Source organism: Panthera tigris, chromosome C1 (genome assembly GCF_018350195.1).
Source record: "Panthera tigris isolate Pti1 chromosome C1, P.tigris_Pti1_mat1.1, whole genome shotgun sequence".
Lineage (NCBI taxonomy): Eukaryota > Metazoa > Chordata > Mammalia > Carnivora > Felidae > Panthera > Panthera tigris.
The window spans coordinates 70,612,565-70,628,584 of NC_056667.1; the positions used below are offsets into that span (position 1 = coordinate 70,612,565).

A 16,020-nucleotide genomic window follows, 5' to 3' on the forward strand; every position below is an offset into this window, starting at 1 on the left:
GACAAATGCCCACAAACATTTGGCTTTGAAAATGGGAGGGTTGAATTTCCGGAGTTCTTACAATCAAAGAGGCTTAACACTTTGAACTTAAAAAATCAGCTGGCTTGGCTCTGAGACAGCCAGAGGGCAATAGGAAACTGTCCCTTAAAGAGACAGCACAACAAACAGCCCCACTGAGATCCAGCATAGAGCAGCAACTTGAAAAATTCCAGGGGTATACAGGAAGGAGATTTATTTAAAAAACTCAAGAGTGTGTGCTGGAAGGGCAGAGATCTTTGGGAGACTTCAATAACAAAAGAGCCGGCCTGCACCATTTCCCTCCCCCTGCCTAGATACACAGACACTGGCAGAAAACAATGCAGCAGGAACACTCTCCACCTAGCTTGCTAAAAGCATGCCCCACCCTCACGTGTCTCTGTAGATCTGTCTCCTCCAAATTGGCTGGCCTCAGAAGTTTTCCTGGATGGCTGCAGATCCTCTCCCACTCTGGATCAGCACAGGCCTTGCTGGCACAACACACCCCTGCCCCCACATTCTCCTGTAGACCAGACCCCCCAGTACATACAGCCTTACTCAGAGCCCATCCAAAGTAGTGCCACAAACCTGGCAGTGTGCAAGCACCCCCCACAGAGGCCAGCACCACTCCAAAGTGACTCCTGCCCTGGGGAGAGAGGAACATAACTTCACAGACCAGCACAACCACGGCCCAGCAGTGGGCTAGGGACAGACATCTGGTTGCCCCACCCACCAAAGAAAACTTCTCAAGGGACAACACAGGGCAAGTACCCTGTAGTTCCATGCTACTGCATCCCTGACAAATACCTGGTCAAACTCAACTCAAGCCAAAGGCAGCCCCAGTCTGGCACACTAACAACACAGGGACTAAGTCCTTCCCACAACAGGCAAAAAAGAGCCATTGCAGATGACTGGACTGAAGGCAAACATGGCTCAGCCACAATAGTAGGGTGCATGCAACACACATAGGAGAGAAGTGCCAGGTTCTGGAGAACAAAGGATGTTGCACTGCAGGGCACTACAGAACCTCTTATTCATAAGTCCACTACTTCCAAGAGCAAGAGACATAGCTGAATTTCCTAACACATAGAAACAGACACAAAGAGTTAGTCAAAATGAAGACAGAGAAGAATGTGTCCCAAATGAAAGAACAGGACAAAACCACAAGAGAGCTAACTGAAACAGAGATAAGTAACATGCCTGATAGAGAACTTAAAGTAACAGTCATAAAGATATTCATTGGACTTGGGAAACAAGTGGAGGGACCTTCATGAGACCCTCAACAAAGGGACAGAAAACATAAAAAGGAACCAATCAGGGGCGCCTGGGTGGCGCAGTCGGTTAAGCGTCCGACTTCAGCCAGGTCACGATCTCGCGGTCTGTGAGTTCGAGCCCCGCGTCAGGCTCTGGGCTGATGGCTCGGAGCCTGGAGCCTGCTTCCGATTCTGTGTCTCCCTCTCTCTCTGCCCCTCCCCCGTTCATGCTCTGTCTCTCTCTGTCCCAAAAATAAATAAAAAACGTTGAAAAAAAAATTAAAAAAAAAAAAAAAAGAAAAAAGAAAAAAGGAACCAATCAGACATGAAGAACTCAATAACAGAAATTAAAAAGCACACTGGAGGGAATAAATAGTAAACCAGAGGAAACAGAAGACTGGATCAGCAACCCGGAGGACAGAGTAATGGAAAGCATTCAAGCTGACCAGGAGAAGAGAAGAGAAGAGAAGAGAAGAGAAGAGAAGAGAAGAGAAGAGAAGAAAAGAAAAGAAAGGAAAGAAAGAAAGAAAGAAAGAAAGGAAGAAAGGAAGAAAGGAAGAAAGGAAGAAAGAAAGAAAGAAAGAAAGGAAGAAAGAAAGAAAGAAAGAAAGGAAGGAAGGAAGGAAGAAAGAAAGGAAGAAAGAAAGGAAGAAAGAAAGGAAGAAAGGAAGAAAGGAAGAAAGGAAGAAAGGAAGAAAGGAAGAAAGGAAGAAAGATTAAGGAAAATCAACAATATCATCAAGCATAATAACATTCACATTATAGGGATCCCAGGAGGAACAGAAAATATATTTGAAGAAATACTAGCTGAAAACTTCCTGAATCTGGGGAAAGAAACAGATATCCAAATACAGGAGGCACAGAGGGTCCCCCAAAAAACCAACCCAGGGAGGTCCACATCAAGACACCTAGTAATTAAAATGGCAAGAAGTAATGATCAGAGAATTTTTAAAACAGCAAGAGAAAACAGTTACATACACGAGAAATCCCATAAGGTTATCAGCTAATTTTTCAGCAGAAACTTTGCAGGCTGGCCAGAAGGGAGTGGCATGATACATTCAAAGTGATGAAAGAGACAAATCTGCAACCAAGAATATCCTATCAAACAAGCCTATTATTTAGAATAGAAGGAGAGTTTCCCAAACAAAGGTTAAAGTTAAAGGAATTCATCACCACTAACCCAGCACCACAGGAAATGTTCAAGGGAACTCTGAGTGGAAAGGAAAGACCATAGGGAAGAGCAAGGAAAGCAGGAAGCCATGCACCCCAATGTTTATAGCAGAACTATCAATATAGCCAAATTATGGAAAGAGCCCAAATGCCCATTGACTGACGAATGGATAAAGAAAATGTAGTATATAAATACAACGGAATATCACTCAGTGATCAAAAGAATGAAATCTTGCTTGCCATTTGCAACAACATGGATGGAACTAGAGTGTATTATGCTAAGCAAAATAAGTCAGTCATAAAAAGATAAATGTCATATGTTTTTACTCATGTGGAATTTAAGACACAAAACAGATGAACACAGGGAAAGGGAAGGAAAAATAAGATAAAAATAGAAAGGGAGGCAAACCATAAGAGACTCTTAAATACAGAGAACAAACAGGGTTGCTGGAGGGGGATGGGCTAAATGGGTAATGGGCATTAAGGAGGACACTTGTTGGGATAAGCACTGGGTGTCATACTTAAGTGATGACTCACTAAATTCTACTCCTGAAACTATTATTACACTATTATTAACTTAGATTTAAATAAAATTTAAAAATTAAAAAAAAAATTAAAAGGCAGGAAGCACAAAAGCAGTGAAATTAAGTGTATCTATAAAAATCAGTCAAGGGATTCACAAACTAACAGGATGTAAAGTATGACACCATATACCTAAAACATGGAGGTGAGAGGAGTAAAAATTTAGTGCTTTCAGAATGGATTCAAACTTCAGTGACTATCCACTTAAAATAGACTGCTATATGCCTAAAAATGTTATAAATAAACTTAATGGTAACCAGATCAACCAAATAAAAAACCAGAAATATACAAAAAATAAAGAGAAAGGAATCCAAGTAAAGAAAGCCAGAAAACTGGGGGAAGACAGTAAAAGAAAAAAGGAACAGAGAAAAACTACATAGGAACAGGGTAAAACAAGTAACAAAATGGCATTAAGGACATACCTATCAATAATTACATTGAATGTAAATGGACTTAAGCCTCCAATCAAAAGATATAGGGTGACAGAGACACATTTTAGACCTAAAGACATGCAGATTGAAAGTGAAGGGACTGAAAAGCATTTATCATGAAAATGGAAGAGAAAAGAAAGCTGACGTAACAATACTTATATCAGACAAAAGACTTTAAAAAAAAGATGTAACAAGAGACAAAGAAGACACTATATAATAATAAAAGGGACAATCCAACAAGAAGATATAACAAATATAAACATTTATGCACCCAACAAGAGAGCACCCAAATACATAAAGCAGCAAATAACATAAAGGAAGTAATCAATAGTAATGCAATAATAGGCGGGGACTTTAATACCCTACTTACATCAATGGATAGATTATCTAAACAGAATCAACAAGGAAACAGTGGCTTTGAGTGACACATTGGACCAGATAGATCTAATAGATATACTCAATTCCATTCTCAAACAGCAGAATACACATCCTTTTCAAGTGCACATGGAACATCGTCTAGGATAGATCACAGGTAAGACCACAAAACAAATCTCAATAAATTAAAAAAGATAGAAGTCATACCATGCATCTTTTCTGAATAGAATGCTATGAAACTAGAAATGAGCCACAAGAAAACATCTGGAAAGACCACAAATACATGAAAATTAAACAACATACTACTAAACAATTAAAGGGCCAACCAAGAAATTATAGAGAAAATTTAAAAATTCATAGAGACAAATGAAAATGAAAATACAACCATCCAAAATCTTTGGGATGGAGCAAAAGCTATTCTCAGAAAGAGGGGGCCTGGGTGGCTCAGTCAGTTAAGCATCTAACTTTGACTCAGGTCATGATCTCATGGTTCATGAGTTCAAGCCCTGCATCCGGCTCTGTGCTGACAGCTCAGAGCCTGAAGCCTGCTTCAGATTCTGTGTCTCCCTCTCTCTCTGCCCCTCCCCTGCTCACACTCTGTCTCTCTCTCTCTCTCTCTCTCTCTCTCATTCTCTCTAAAATAAATAAAAATTTTTAAAAAAATTGGGGGAGGGTGTCTGGGTGGCTCAGTTGGTTAAGCATCCTACTTCGGCTCAGGTCATGATCTCACAGTTCCTGGTTTGAGCTCCATATCAGGCTCTGTACTAACAGCTCAGAGTCTAGAGTCTGCTGCAGATCCTGTGTTTCCCTTTCTCTCTGCTCTTCCCCTGCTTGCACTCTCTCTCTCAAAAATACATAAACATTATAAAAAAATTATTTTTTTTTTTAAAAAGAAGAAAAATCTCAAACAACCTAACTTTACACCTAAAGGAGCTAGGAAAAGAAGAACAAACAAAACCCAAAACCAGTAGAAGGAAGAAAATAATAAAGATTAGAAATAAGTGAAATGGAAACTAAAAAACAATAGAACAGATCAATGAAATTAAGAGCCAGTTCTTTGAACAGATCAACAAAATTAACAAACTGTAACCAGAACTATCAAAGGAAGGAAGGAAGGAAGGAAGGAAGGAAGGAAGGAAGGAAGGAAGGAAAAGAAAGAAAGAAAGAAAGAAAGAAAGAAAGAAAGAAAGAAAGAAAGAAAAAGAAAAAGAGAGGACACCAAGTCAGAAATGAAAGAGGAGAAATAACAAACAATATCACAGAAATACAAAGGATTATGAGAATATTATGAAAACTTATATGCCAACAAATTGGAAAACCTAGAAGAAATGATTAAATTCCTAGAAACCTATAACTTCCTGAAATGGAATCAAGAAGATAATAGAAAATTTGAACAGTCTAATCACTAACAATGAACATGAATCAGTAATCAAAAAATGCCCAACAAACAAAAATCCAGGACCAGATGGCTTCACAGGTAAATTCTACCAAACATTTAAAAAACAGTTAATATCTAGTCTTCTCTACTCCAAATAATAGAAGAGGAAGGAAAGCTTTCAAATTCATTCAATAAGGCCAACATTACCTGGATACCAAAACCAGACAGACACTACCAAAAGAGAAGGAGAGAGAGAGAGAGAGAGAGAGAGAGAGAGAGAGAGAGAGAGAGAATGAACTATAGGCCAATATGTCTGATGAACAGACACAAAAAAATCCTCAACAAAGTATTAGCAAACTGAATCCAACAATACATTAAAAAAATTCATTCCTCAGGATCAAGTGGGATTTATTCCTGGAATGGAAGTATGGTTCAATATTCACAAATCAATCATTGTGATACATCACATCAGCAAGAGAAAGGATAAGAACATATGATCATTTCAGTAGATGCAGAAAATGCATTTGACAAAGTACAACATCCATTCAACTGGCAACAAAGTAGATTTAGAAGGAAAGTACCTCAACATAATAAAGGCTATATAAGAAAAATTCACAACTAACATCATATTCAATGGTGAAAAACTGAGAGCTTTCCCCCTAAGATCAGGAACAAGACCAGGGTGTCTATTCTCACCACTTTTAGTCAACATAGTACTGGAAGTCCTAGCCACAGCCATCAGACAAGGAAGAGAAATATAAGGCACCCAAATTGGTAATAAAGAAGTAAAACTGTCACTACTTGTAGATAACATGATACTAAATATAAGAAAACCCTAAAAACTTCACCAAAAAAACTGCTATAACTGATAAATGAATTCAGTAAGATCATAGGCTATAAAATCAACATAGAGAAACTACATTTCTCTAACACTGTAACATTAGTGTTACATGTAAATATAACATTAGTGTTACATTTCTAACACTAATAATAAAGTAGCAAAAAGAGAAATTAAGAAAACAATCCCATTTACAAGTGCACCAAAAATAATAAAATACTTAGGAACAAACATCCAAGGAGGTGAAAGACCTGTACTCTGAAAACTATAAAACACTGATGAGAGAAACTGAAGACAACAAAAATTGAAAGATATTCCATGATCATGGATTGGAAGGGCCAATATTGTTAAAATGTCCATACTACCCAAAGCAATGTACAGATTTAATGCAATCCCTATCAAAATACCAACAGTATTTTTTCATAAAACTAAGAGAATAATAAAATTTCTCTGGAACCACAAAAGACTTCAAATAGCCAAAGCAATCTTGAAAAAGAAGAACGAAACTGGAGGTATCACAATCCCAGATTTCAAGATATACTGCAAAGCCGTAGTAATCAAAACAGAACAGTATGGTATGGCACAAAAAATAGACACATAGATCCATGAAAGAGAATATATAGCCCAGAAATAAACACACAATTATATGGACAATTAATCTTTAACAAAGGAGGCAAGAATATGCAATGGGAAAAAGAGAGTCTCATCAACAAATGGTGTTGAGAAAACTAGATAGCTACATGCAAAAGAATGAAATTGGACCAGTTTCTCAAATCATACAGAAAAATAAACTCAAAAGGGATTAAAGACCTACAAGTGAGACCGAAACCATAAAAATCCTAGCGGAGAATACAGGCAGTAATTTCTCTGACACTGGCCACAGCATCATTTTTCTAGATGTCTCCTGAGGCAAGAAAAAAAAGCAAAAATAAACTATTGGGACTACATCAAAATAAAAAGCTTCTGCACAAGGAAGGAAACAATCAACAAAACTAAAAGGCACCCTACAGAATGGGAAAAGATATTTGCAGGTGACATATCTGATAAAGAGTTAGTATCCAAAATACATAAAGAACTTACACAACAACGTAAATCCCAAATGATCCAATTAAAAAATGGGCAGAAGACATGAACAGACATTTCTTCAAAGACAACATTGGGATGGCCAACACACACATGAAAAGATGCTCAACATCGCTAATCATCAGGGAAATACAAAGCAAAACCATAAAGAGATATCACCTCACATTTGTCAGAATAGCTAAGAAACAACAAGTGTTGGTGAGGTGGTGGAGGAAAAGGAAGCTTCATGCACTCTTAGTGGAAATGCAGCCACTGTTAAAAAACAGTATGGAGGTTCCTCAAAAAAATTAAAAATAGAGCTACTATAAGATCCAATAACTTCACTACTGGGTATTTACCCAAATAATATGAAAACATCAATTTGCAAAGATATGTGCATGCTTAACATTTATTACAGCATTATCTACAATAGCCAAATTATGGAAGAAGCCGAAGTGTCCATCAATAGATAAAGAAGACGTGGTGTGGGGGGCACCTGGGTGGCTCAGTCAGTTGAGCATCTGACTCAGTTTCAGCTCAGGTCATGATCTCAGAGTTTGTGGGACTGAGCCCAGTGTCGGGCCCTGCACTGACAGCATGGACCCTGCTTGGGATTCCCTCTCTTCTTCTCTCTCTGCCCCTCCCCTGTTCATGCTTGTGTGCGCTCTCTCTTTCTCTCTCAAAATAAATAAACTTAAAAAAAAAAAAAGATGTGTGTACACACACACACACACACACATGCACACACACACCACACACAGTGGAATATTACTCAGCCATCAGAAAGAATGATATATTGCCATTTGTGACAACATGGAAGGATCTAAAGGGTATAATGCTGCCTTTCAGCCAGAACAACCATCTTCCAGTAATTCACCAAAATGACCAACACAAAGGGAAAAAGGAGAGGTGCATGCTATATGTTCTTTAGACCTTTTGGAAAACATGGAGTTGTTCCCTCAGCCACATACATAGGAATCTACAAGAAAGGTGATATTGTGGACATCAAGGGAATGGGCACTGTTCAAAAAAGAACACCCCACAAACGTTACCATGGCAAAACTGGAAGAGTCTACAGTGTTAGCCAGCATGTTATTGGCGTTTTTGTAAACAAGGGCAAGATTCTTACCAAGAGAATTAATGCATGTAGTGAGCATATTAAGCACTCAAAGAGCTGAGATAGCTTCCTACAGTGTGTGAAGGAAAATGACCAGAAAAAGAAGAAAGCCAAAGAGAAAGGTACTTGGGTTCAACTGATGAAAGGCACCAGCCTGCCCCACCCAGAGAAGCATACTTTGTGAGAACCAATGGAAAGGAGCTTGAGCTCCATTGAGCTCCAAAGGAGCCCATTCCCTATGAATTTAAAAAAGGGTATAATGCTCAGTGAAATAAATCAGAGAAAGACAAATACCATATGATTTTACTCATATGTAGAATTTAAGAAACAAAGGAAAAAAAGAGAAAACAGAAAAACCCTGTTAAATATAGAGAACAAACTGATGGTTACCTGAGGGGAGGGGGATTGGAGGACGGGTAAAATAGGTGAAGGGGATTAAGAGTACACTTATGATGAGCACTGAGTAATGTATAGGACTGTTGACTCACTGTATTGTACAACTGAAATTAATAAACACTATATGCTAATCATACTGGAATTAATTTTTTTAAAAAAACAACAAAGTATGGTTATCTTTAACAGAAGCAATTAGGCTTTTACAATCCTGAAGTGGATTTCCTTTTATTAACTGTGGGTCAGAGGAGGCAGGGGCTAAGTGCACTGGGTATTTTGTGCTATTACAAAGGGTGAGACCCTCAGAGTGCCAGTGTGGGTGGATCCGAGATTTAGAGGGACCAACAGCAGTGCTTTAGGCCAAGGTATTTGGAGGATCTCTATAAATTTTGAGAGGTGGGTCTAAATAGTGCTGTTTGAAGATGGTATGCACAATGGAAGTGTTGTAAAACCAGCCAAACCACACAGAATTATAAACACATCTGTAAAATAGTAAAACAGTAAAACAGGTTCCCTGATCACTATGAAGTTTGAGAGGGGTTCCCCAGGTATAATCTTTTCAAACAGAAGCATTAGCCTGTCTATAAGAGAAAGCTTCGGTCCAGTGAGAAAACATACAAACCATTACTAAAACACATTTAGCCATGAGAGGGGAGGTTGTATAAAATCCATTTGTAGGAATAGGTTTCTCTGGATAGTAGGCACTTTGGACAGCCTCATTAACTTTTCTTTACCAAAACTGGTTCATAAATGCCATCCTCTGTCAGCATGGTTCAATGCATGTACAGCAGGAAATACGGGAAATTTTAGAATTTCTGGTAAGGCCAGATTGTTATTTGGTTCAAACCAGGGTTCTATTTTTATGCAGCCAACAATTATTATTATGGAGCCAATATTGTTTTTCCCTCTCTAGGGCCAGCTATTAGGCATCTCTTACCAATTTTTCCAAAATTATCATTTGGGAGAACAGCCCGTTGAGCTGTGGCAGAGGTTTGGCTATTGATTTCCTTGAGAGTAGCAATTTTGGCAGAAATATCAGTGAGGTGGATTACTTTGGCCTACAGGGAGTGAGTCTGGAATGCCCAGGAACCTTAAGAGTCAGGTGGGTCGACAAAAATATGGCATCTAATACATTTTGGACATAGGAGCCATTTTAAATTCTATTTCCATTGGAAGTAAGGACATCCCATTGTTTCCATAATATTCCAAAGTCATACCAACTAACAGTATAAATGCTTGTGGTTTTACCCTTGGCTACAGTAGAAATTCAAGTAAAGCCATAGGCGTCAGCATGTTGGGCTGAAGTATACAAAATATAAAGGTGCTGTTTCAAGGACTTCAAAAGGAGTTGCACTAGGATATTCAGTATCCTACTTATCATGTTTATCCTTTAGGTAAGGACCATCAGTCAGTAAACCATGAAAAACCTGCACTCACAGCAGTTTCATATAAATTGCCACAGGGATTCAAAGGTAATCTGTCAGCACCAAGCAGTCATGAGGGGTTTCGCCTGGATGCAAATGTAGTCCTTATTCTCAGATCAGATGCCTCAATGATCAAACCTGAGTTTGAGCAAACTGCAGTTTTTCTTTGTAGACTTTAAGTCCTTTGAAGTCCAAAAGTTTGAGGGGCCTCTGGGTGGCTCAGTCGGTTAAGCCACCAACTTCAGCTCAGCTCATGATCTCACGGTCTGTGAGTTTGAGCCCCACATCTGGTTCTGTGCTGACCGCTCAGAGCCTGGAGCCTGCTTTGGATTCTATGTCTCCCTCTCTCTCTGGCCCTCCCCCACTCATTCTCTGTTTCTCTCGCTCTCAAAAATAAACAAACATTAAAAATTTTAAAAAAAAAATTAAAAAGGGGCGCCTGCGTGGGTCAGTCGGTTGAGCGTCCGACTTTGGCTCAAGTCATGATCTCACAGCTTGTGGGTTCGAGTCCTGCGTCGTGCTCTGTGCTGACAGCTTGGAGCCTGAAGCCTGCTTTGAATTGTGTCTCCCTCTCTCTCTGTCCCTAACCCACTTGCATTGTGACTTTGTTTCTCTCAAAAATAAATAATAAACGTTAAAAATTTAAAAAGTTTGAACAGGTATATTCTTCCTGTGGAGCAGTTTGAAAAGAGGAGCAGAAAAGCAAATTGTCTACATATTGTAACAGGATAGAGCCTGCATAAAACTTTATCACATCCAAATCAGCTTTTAAGTTTCATGAAAAGTAAAAAGGACTGTTCAAGAAACGCTGGGGCATCACTGTTCAGGTATATTTCCCTTCTTTCCAAGTAAAAGCCAAAAGATATTGGCTATCCTCACCAGCTGGAATACTAAAAACATGCTGCATAGATCAATTACTCACTTAAGAATTTGCTATCAGTGGGAATTGATGTTAGTGGCATGTGGGTGTTAGAAGCCACAGGGTGCCAAGGAATAACAAGGTTATTTATTGCTGGCAGGTCCTAGACAAACCTCCATCCTCAGACGTTGGGTTTTCTCATAGGTAAAGAGGGGTATTACAGGCCAAGAGCAGGATAAGGAAGCCCCAAGCCTTGTAATATCCTATAATGGGCTTGATGTCTCCTTGAGAGGTTTATTTATAGGGTGTTAATTATACGAGAGGGTTTAAGAGATCTATTTGAATCTTGATGGGAGGTTCACTGTGCATCTTGCCGATGTCAACTGAGGCTTTTGCCCATAAAAAGGAGGGTAGCTCAGCCAATAGAAGCTAATTTAATTTCCCTGATTGGCTTTTATTACTATTGTCAAATTCAAGAATTATTTCCCCCTTTTGGGAAATATTTTGGCATGATACTTATCTAAGAAATCTCAGCCCAATAAATGCATAGGGGTGGAATAACTAAGGAGAAAAAGGGTATGTCTCCAAGGGCCTAGACAAAAGGGAAAAGGTTCAGAAATAGGATCCTGTTGAGGTTTTTTAGAGATACCCACTATTTTAACTGTTTTAGTGCTCTAAGGCACTGCTTTGTAGCAATAGGGTTAAACCCTGAGAGTGTAGCTCTGGGGTCAATAAGAACAGAGAGATTTTCATTCCCAGTCTGGGCAGTGGTTTCTCTGAAGCCAATTAAGAGGGAGGATTGAGAAGAGTCCCTATAATTCCTTGGAGCTCTGTCACTGGGAATTAAGAGGACATTGGAAAGACCAACTAGAAGGCTGAAGGTACTTGCAACACTTAAATTCATAAAAATCTTTTTTCCCCAATGTCCTGGCTCTCTGCAGTAACAACAGAAACTAAGGGTTGTTTTTTGTTTGTTTGTTTTTCATTTTGTTTAGGGGGCTTCATTTGCTGGAGTTGAAAATCGAGAATTTTAGCAGTCTTTTAGGTGATTCGTCTAAGATGTGAGCGAGCAGATTTGCCAAATTAACTAAATCTGTAATGGTGAGTTTCCTGTTTCATCCTGATCCTTTTAACTAAAAGAGAAAGATCCCAGGTAAGCCCATTAATAAACAGAACTAAATGCTACCCAGGTAGACTCAACATCTAAAGGAAGAGGAAAAAATTCTTAAAATACAATTTGGAGTTGATTGTAAATAGTCATGAACAGGTTCATGAGGCTTCTGTGTGGAAGCCTGAATCTTGTTTCAATTAGCAGGTTTAACAAAAGCTACCCTAATTGCTCGGTAGAGATTTCCAGTGAGTGTTCTACCCTGTTGCCAAAAGTTAGGGGTTTCTCTAAATCCCCTTCAGGATGTTACCTCGGGGCTAGTTTCATCCAATCTTTGGCCTGGTCCTCACCACCAAGCAGGTGAACTAATATAAATCTGAGAAATGAAGTTAAGTCTGAAAAACGATGCTAAATTCTTCAGCAAATTTATGGGGGTCGTCAGTCACTTTAGGAAACTTCATGACTCACACACAATTCGGTCTTAGTCCAGGGAAAATAAGAAACTTGGGTTTTATTTAGATCCTCAAAAGACTTCACTTTAAAGAGGAAGGTTTTAACAGGCTCAGGAGAGGAAGGAGGGGAGAGAGATTCCTGTCTGCAAAGAGGGAGGGGAAAGGGGCCTCAGAAGCCATTTTGATTCCTTTCAATTGTTGGTTTGCCTCAGATTAGAAATAGTATCTTGCAAAGAGGCAAACTTAGAATCCTGAAAATATCTGGGAGCCTCAGGGTACAATTTAATATAAGCATCCCATTCAGTTTTTTGCTTTGTTTTAGAGCCTCAGCTTTCTAATTTAATTTTGAGTAAAACCAGTTTGGGGAGATAGAAATTCCCCATAACAGCCATTGATGTTCTAAATTTTGGTTAAGTCAGTCCATTTAGTTATAAATGCGTGCAGGGAGGGACCATTGTTTTAAAACAAAACCAGCCAGAGTCTGGTGGGGGGGGGGCACCCTCAAAGCATTCTGATGACTGGAATCCCATTTCATGGAGGTTTTTCTCTAGAGCAAAGAGAAAAATTTCTAAACAGCAGTTTTAATAGATACAGCCTGGTTCCAAAAGGAATCAAACCAAAGGCCAGCACAGTTCCAGTAGAAACAGTCTGGTTCCAAACAGGAGTCCCACCAAAGGCCAAATGAGTATTCTCATACAAAGAAAAAAAAAAAAAAAGACAAACAAACAAAACAAACAAAAGCCAAGGCCTTAAAACAAATCCCAAATAATGCCTGGAGAATTCAAACACAAAGCATGGAGCTCGAAATCCAGGATAAAACTTACCCTCAAACCCCAGGGTGGGCGAGAAAGCAGTGAACCCAGGCTCTCTGGGTACCAGCACCCATTTGCTCACCACCTTCAGAGCTGTTGGGGGTCTTCTCTAGATCCCACTTCTGCTCACTAAGTAATATTAACCTTGAAAATAAAACTGCCAGCTATTTTACCAGCAAAAAAAAAAAAAAAAAAAAAGTGTTTTTTCGGGAATAGCAGAGAATTGCAAACCAGGACAAACAGGCTACAGCAAAACCATAGGCAGATCCACAGAACAAAGGAGAAAAAAAGTACTCTTTTATGGAGGAAAAGGAGAAGTTAGGAAGGCTGTTAAAAACAGTCAATCGGAGTAAACCAGGAGTCTGAAGTATAGTGGCCTTTCATTGGCTAAGTTGTAACGACGTCTCATTGGCTGGGCTGTTGCCAGGAAGGAAGAAAGCCTTTCTTCCCCCTGTTAGGGTAATAGAGTGGTATCCACAGGCGAGGTGCCCCAGCTCTCCTCGTTGACAAGGAGTGGTCGAGTGTGAGAGCTCCCCCTGCTTGGCCTCCTGACTCCATTCCAAAGGAGGTTTCCTTCTGATTTTCACAGGACTAAGTCTTTCCTCGTTCAACAGGAGTTGAACCAGGAGTCATCAAACTCTAGGTGTCACGTGGTTTTCATCCTGCCTGCCAAAGGGTGTTTGATTAGTTCCCAAAAGCCTTAGACATTGTTAGGTGGGCGAAAGGAAAAATTAAAGACCAATTTTTACCACCCTTCTTGGGTTGTTTTGAGGTACCTAACAGAAAGGGCTGGTAGATAGGGAAAAGCAAAGGTAAGCAGAACATCCTGCCTTCCAATGTACTGTTGTAGGGCTGAGATTCTTTCAAACTAAATATTCATTTTCTTGCAAAACGATGGAACGTGCTGCTTGGGAAATACCTCATCATCCTACTTCCTTGCTAGTGTGCCCAGAGTGCCACCCGAGGGGCACAGCAGGGCAATGAAACAAATTTGCATTTGAGGTCAGACCTGGGTTTGAATGCCTGCCTGCCTCTTTCGGGCAGGCACTAACTGTGAGACCTGGGGGGTTACTCAACATCTCGGAGTTTCCTCATCATCGGCTGAAGGCAGGCCCTCAGGGAGTGGTCAAGGTGGGTGACTACACCCACACCACCTCTTCTTAGGGATCAGTTTTGCTTTTCTTACAGGGCCACGAGGACCGGACCTGGAGGGGCAGGGGAGAGGCACTGACCTCGAAGTCAGGGTGGTGGCGGATGGGTTGGCACAACCCTGGATCCTGGCAAGGGCAGCGGGCCCCTGCCCAGAGTGGCAGCACCAGCAGCGGCAGCAGAGCGAGCCCAGGAATGCCACATGGCCGGCGGGCGAGGAGGCACAGGCGACAGAGCAGCGGCAGGGCCATGACGGCAGTCACTGCCCGGCAGGAGTACGTTCCTCCAACTGGTGGCTCAGGTCCAGCCTCTCAGCAAGGCGGACCCTGCCTCAGGGCAGAGGTGATGGCGTGGGAGGGGCTGAGCAGTCTGGGCCACTGGGGACATGAAGGTCGGGTGAAGGAGAAAGGCCGTGGTGAACATCTCCCCTGGCAAGCCAGTGCCTCATGCCCCCAGCAGACCTGCTGACTCAATCAAGTAAATATCATCACTCCCTCAAACTCACAGACACCCCCTCAGCACTCTACACCTGTCTTTGTGTCGTGGCCTTTGTACTCCTCGTGCAGTATAAATGTGGAAGCAGTCCCCCAAATGAGAAGCAGGGGGCTTTGAAAGATGACTGAGCAACATGGTTGGAATGGTGCGGGTTAGGGAGCTCTCCTGCGGTGCTCTGAAACCGGCCCCCATGCACAGAGGGCAGGGAGAGACCAAAGACAGAGGCAGCCACTCCAGGTTGCTAGGTGGCAGTTTTAACAAAACAGCAAAGGGAACTTACATACGAGGCTCGTCTTGGACAGCAGCAAGACAAATGGATCCCTGTGGCTGCCCTCCACGTCTTAAAAAGCTTATCAAGAGGCCCTAACTGGGCTCAGGCACATAATACCGTGCAGATGTTTTTACCACCACATCACCACCTCAAGGTTATGTCCTTGAAGCAGCCTCTGGGAGCAGGAAAGGCAAGCGGAACCTGTATTCCAAGGGCAGGGGCACGGGTGAGGAGGCTCAGAGTGCTCACAGGTCAACGGGCGGGCGGGCATGTCTTTTTGATGACATTCCCCAATGTGCCACCCTCAGTAACAGGCTCTTACAATCTCACATGCCTGAAGGGTCAGCAAGGGGTTTCATTAACGTGGAGGTGGCTCTTTTGATGGCTATCTGCTGCATCGGAGGAGGATGCCACAGCAACAATACAGGCACCTGTTAGAGAAAACACAGATTAAGACAATAATTCCCCAAATTAGTGACACCTCTTTCTATTAAGAGCCCTAGGATCCAAGCCACTGATTTAGTCAATCTTCTAGCCTGGGGTTGGATCACTCAGGGCATTTTCACCTGTGTCTTCATGTGATTCGATAAAGATCTACATTAGCATACTCATAAGGTATGAGCTCAGAACATTTTGGTTTGATAATGGCACAGGCACCTCCTTGTGAGGTAGTAATAATGTCCAAGGACATCCTATTTTAGAAGATAGTTTTGCTTGGGGTGACTCAGTCAGTTAAGCGTCCAACTTCGGCTCGGGTTATGATCTCACGGTTCCTGAGTTTGAGTCCCGTGTCGGGCTCTGTGCTGACAGCTCAGAGCCTGGAGCCTGCTTCAGAT

The 16,020-nt window shown here is 41.1% G+C and overlaps 1 protein-coding gene and 1 pseudogene across 2 annotated transcripts in view; one reads left to right on the top strand and one right to left on the bottom strand.

Moving 5' to 3' along the window:
- The window catches only part of CTBS (chitobiase), a 43,015-nt gene extending 28,108 nt beyond the window's left edge, over nucleotides 1-14,907 (bottom strand). Inside the window, exon 1 of one of the 2 annotated variants that reach the window (XM_042997685.1) lies at nucleotides 14,502-14,907. In XM_042997685.1, the coding sequence (XP_042853619.1) occupies nucleotides 14,502-14,669 (168 nt within the window). In that variant the 5' untranslated portion in view covers nucleotides 14,670-14,907. Of the gene's footprint in view, nucleotides 1-13,281; nucleotides 13,602-14,501 lie in introns of those variants that run through there. The other variant, XM_042997684.1, reaches the window with a different exon arrangement.
- Nucleotides 7,983-8,491, top strand: LOC122241250 (annotated as a pseudogene).
- Nucleotides 14,908-16,020: the final 1,113 nt, after the last annotated feature.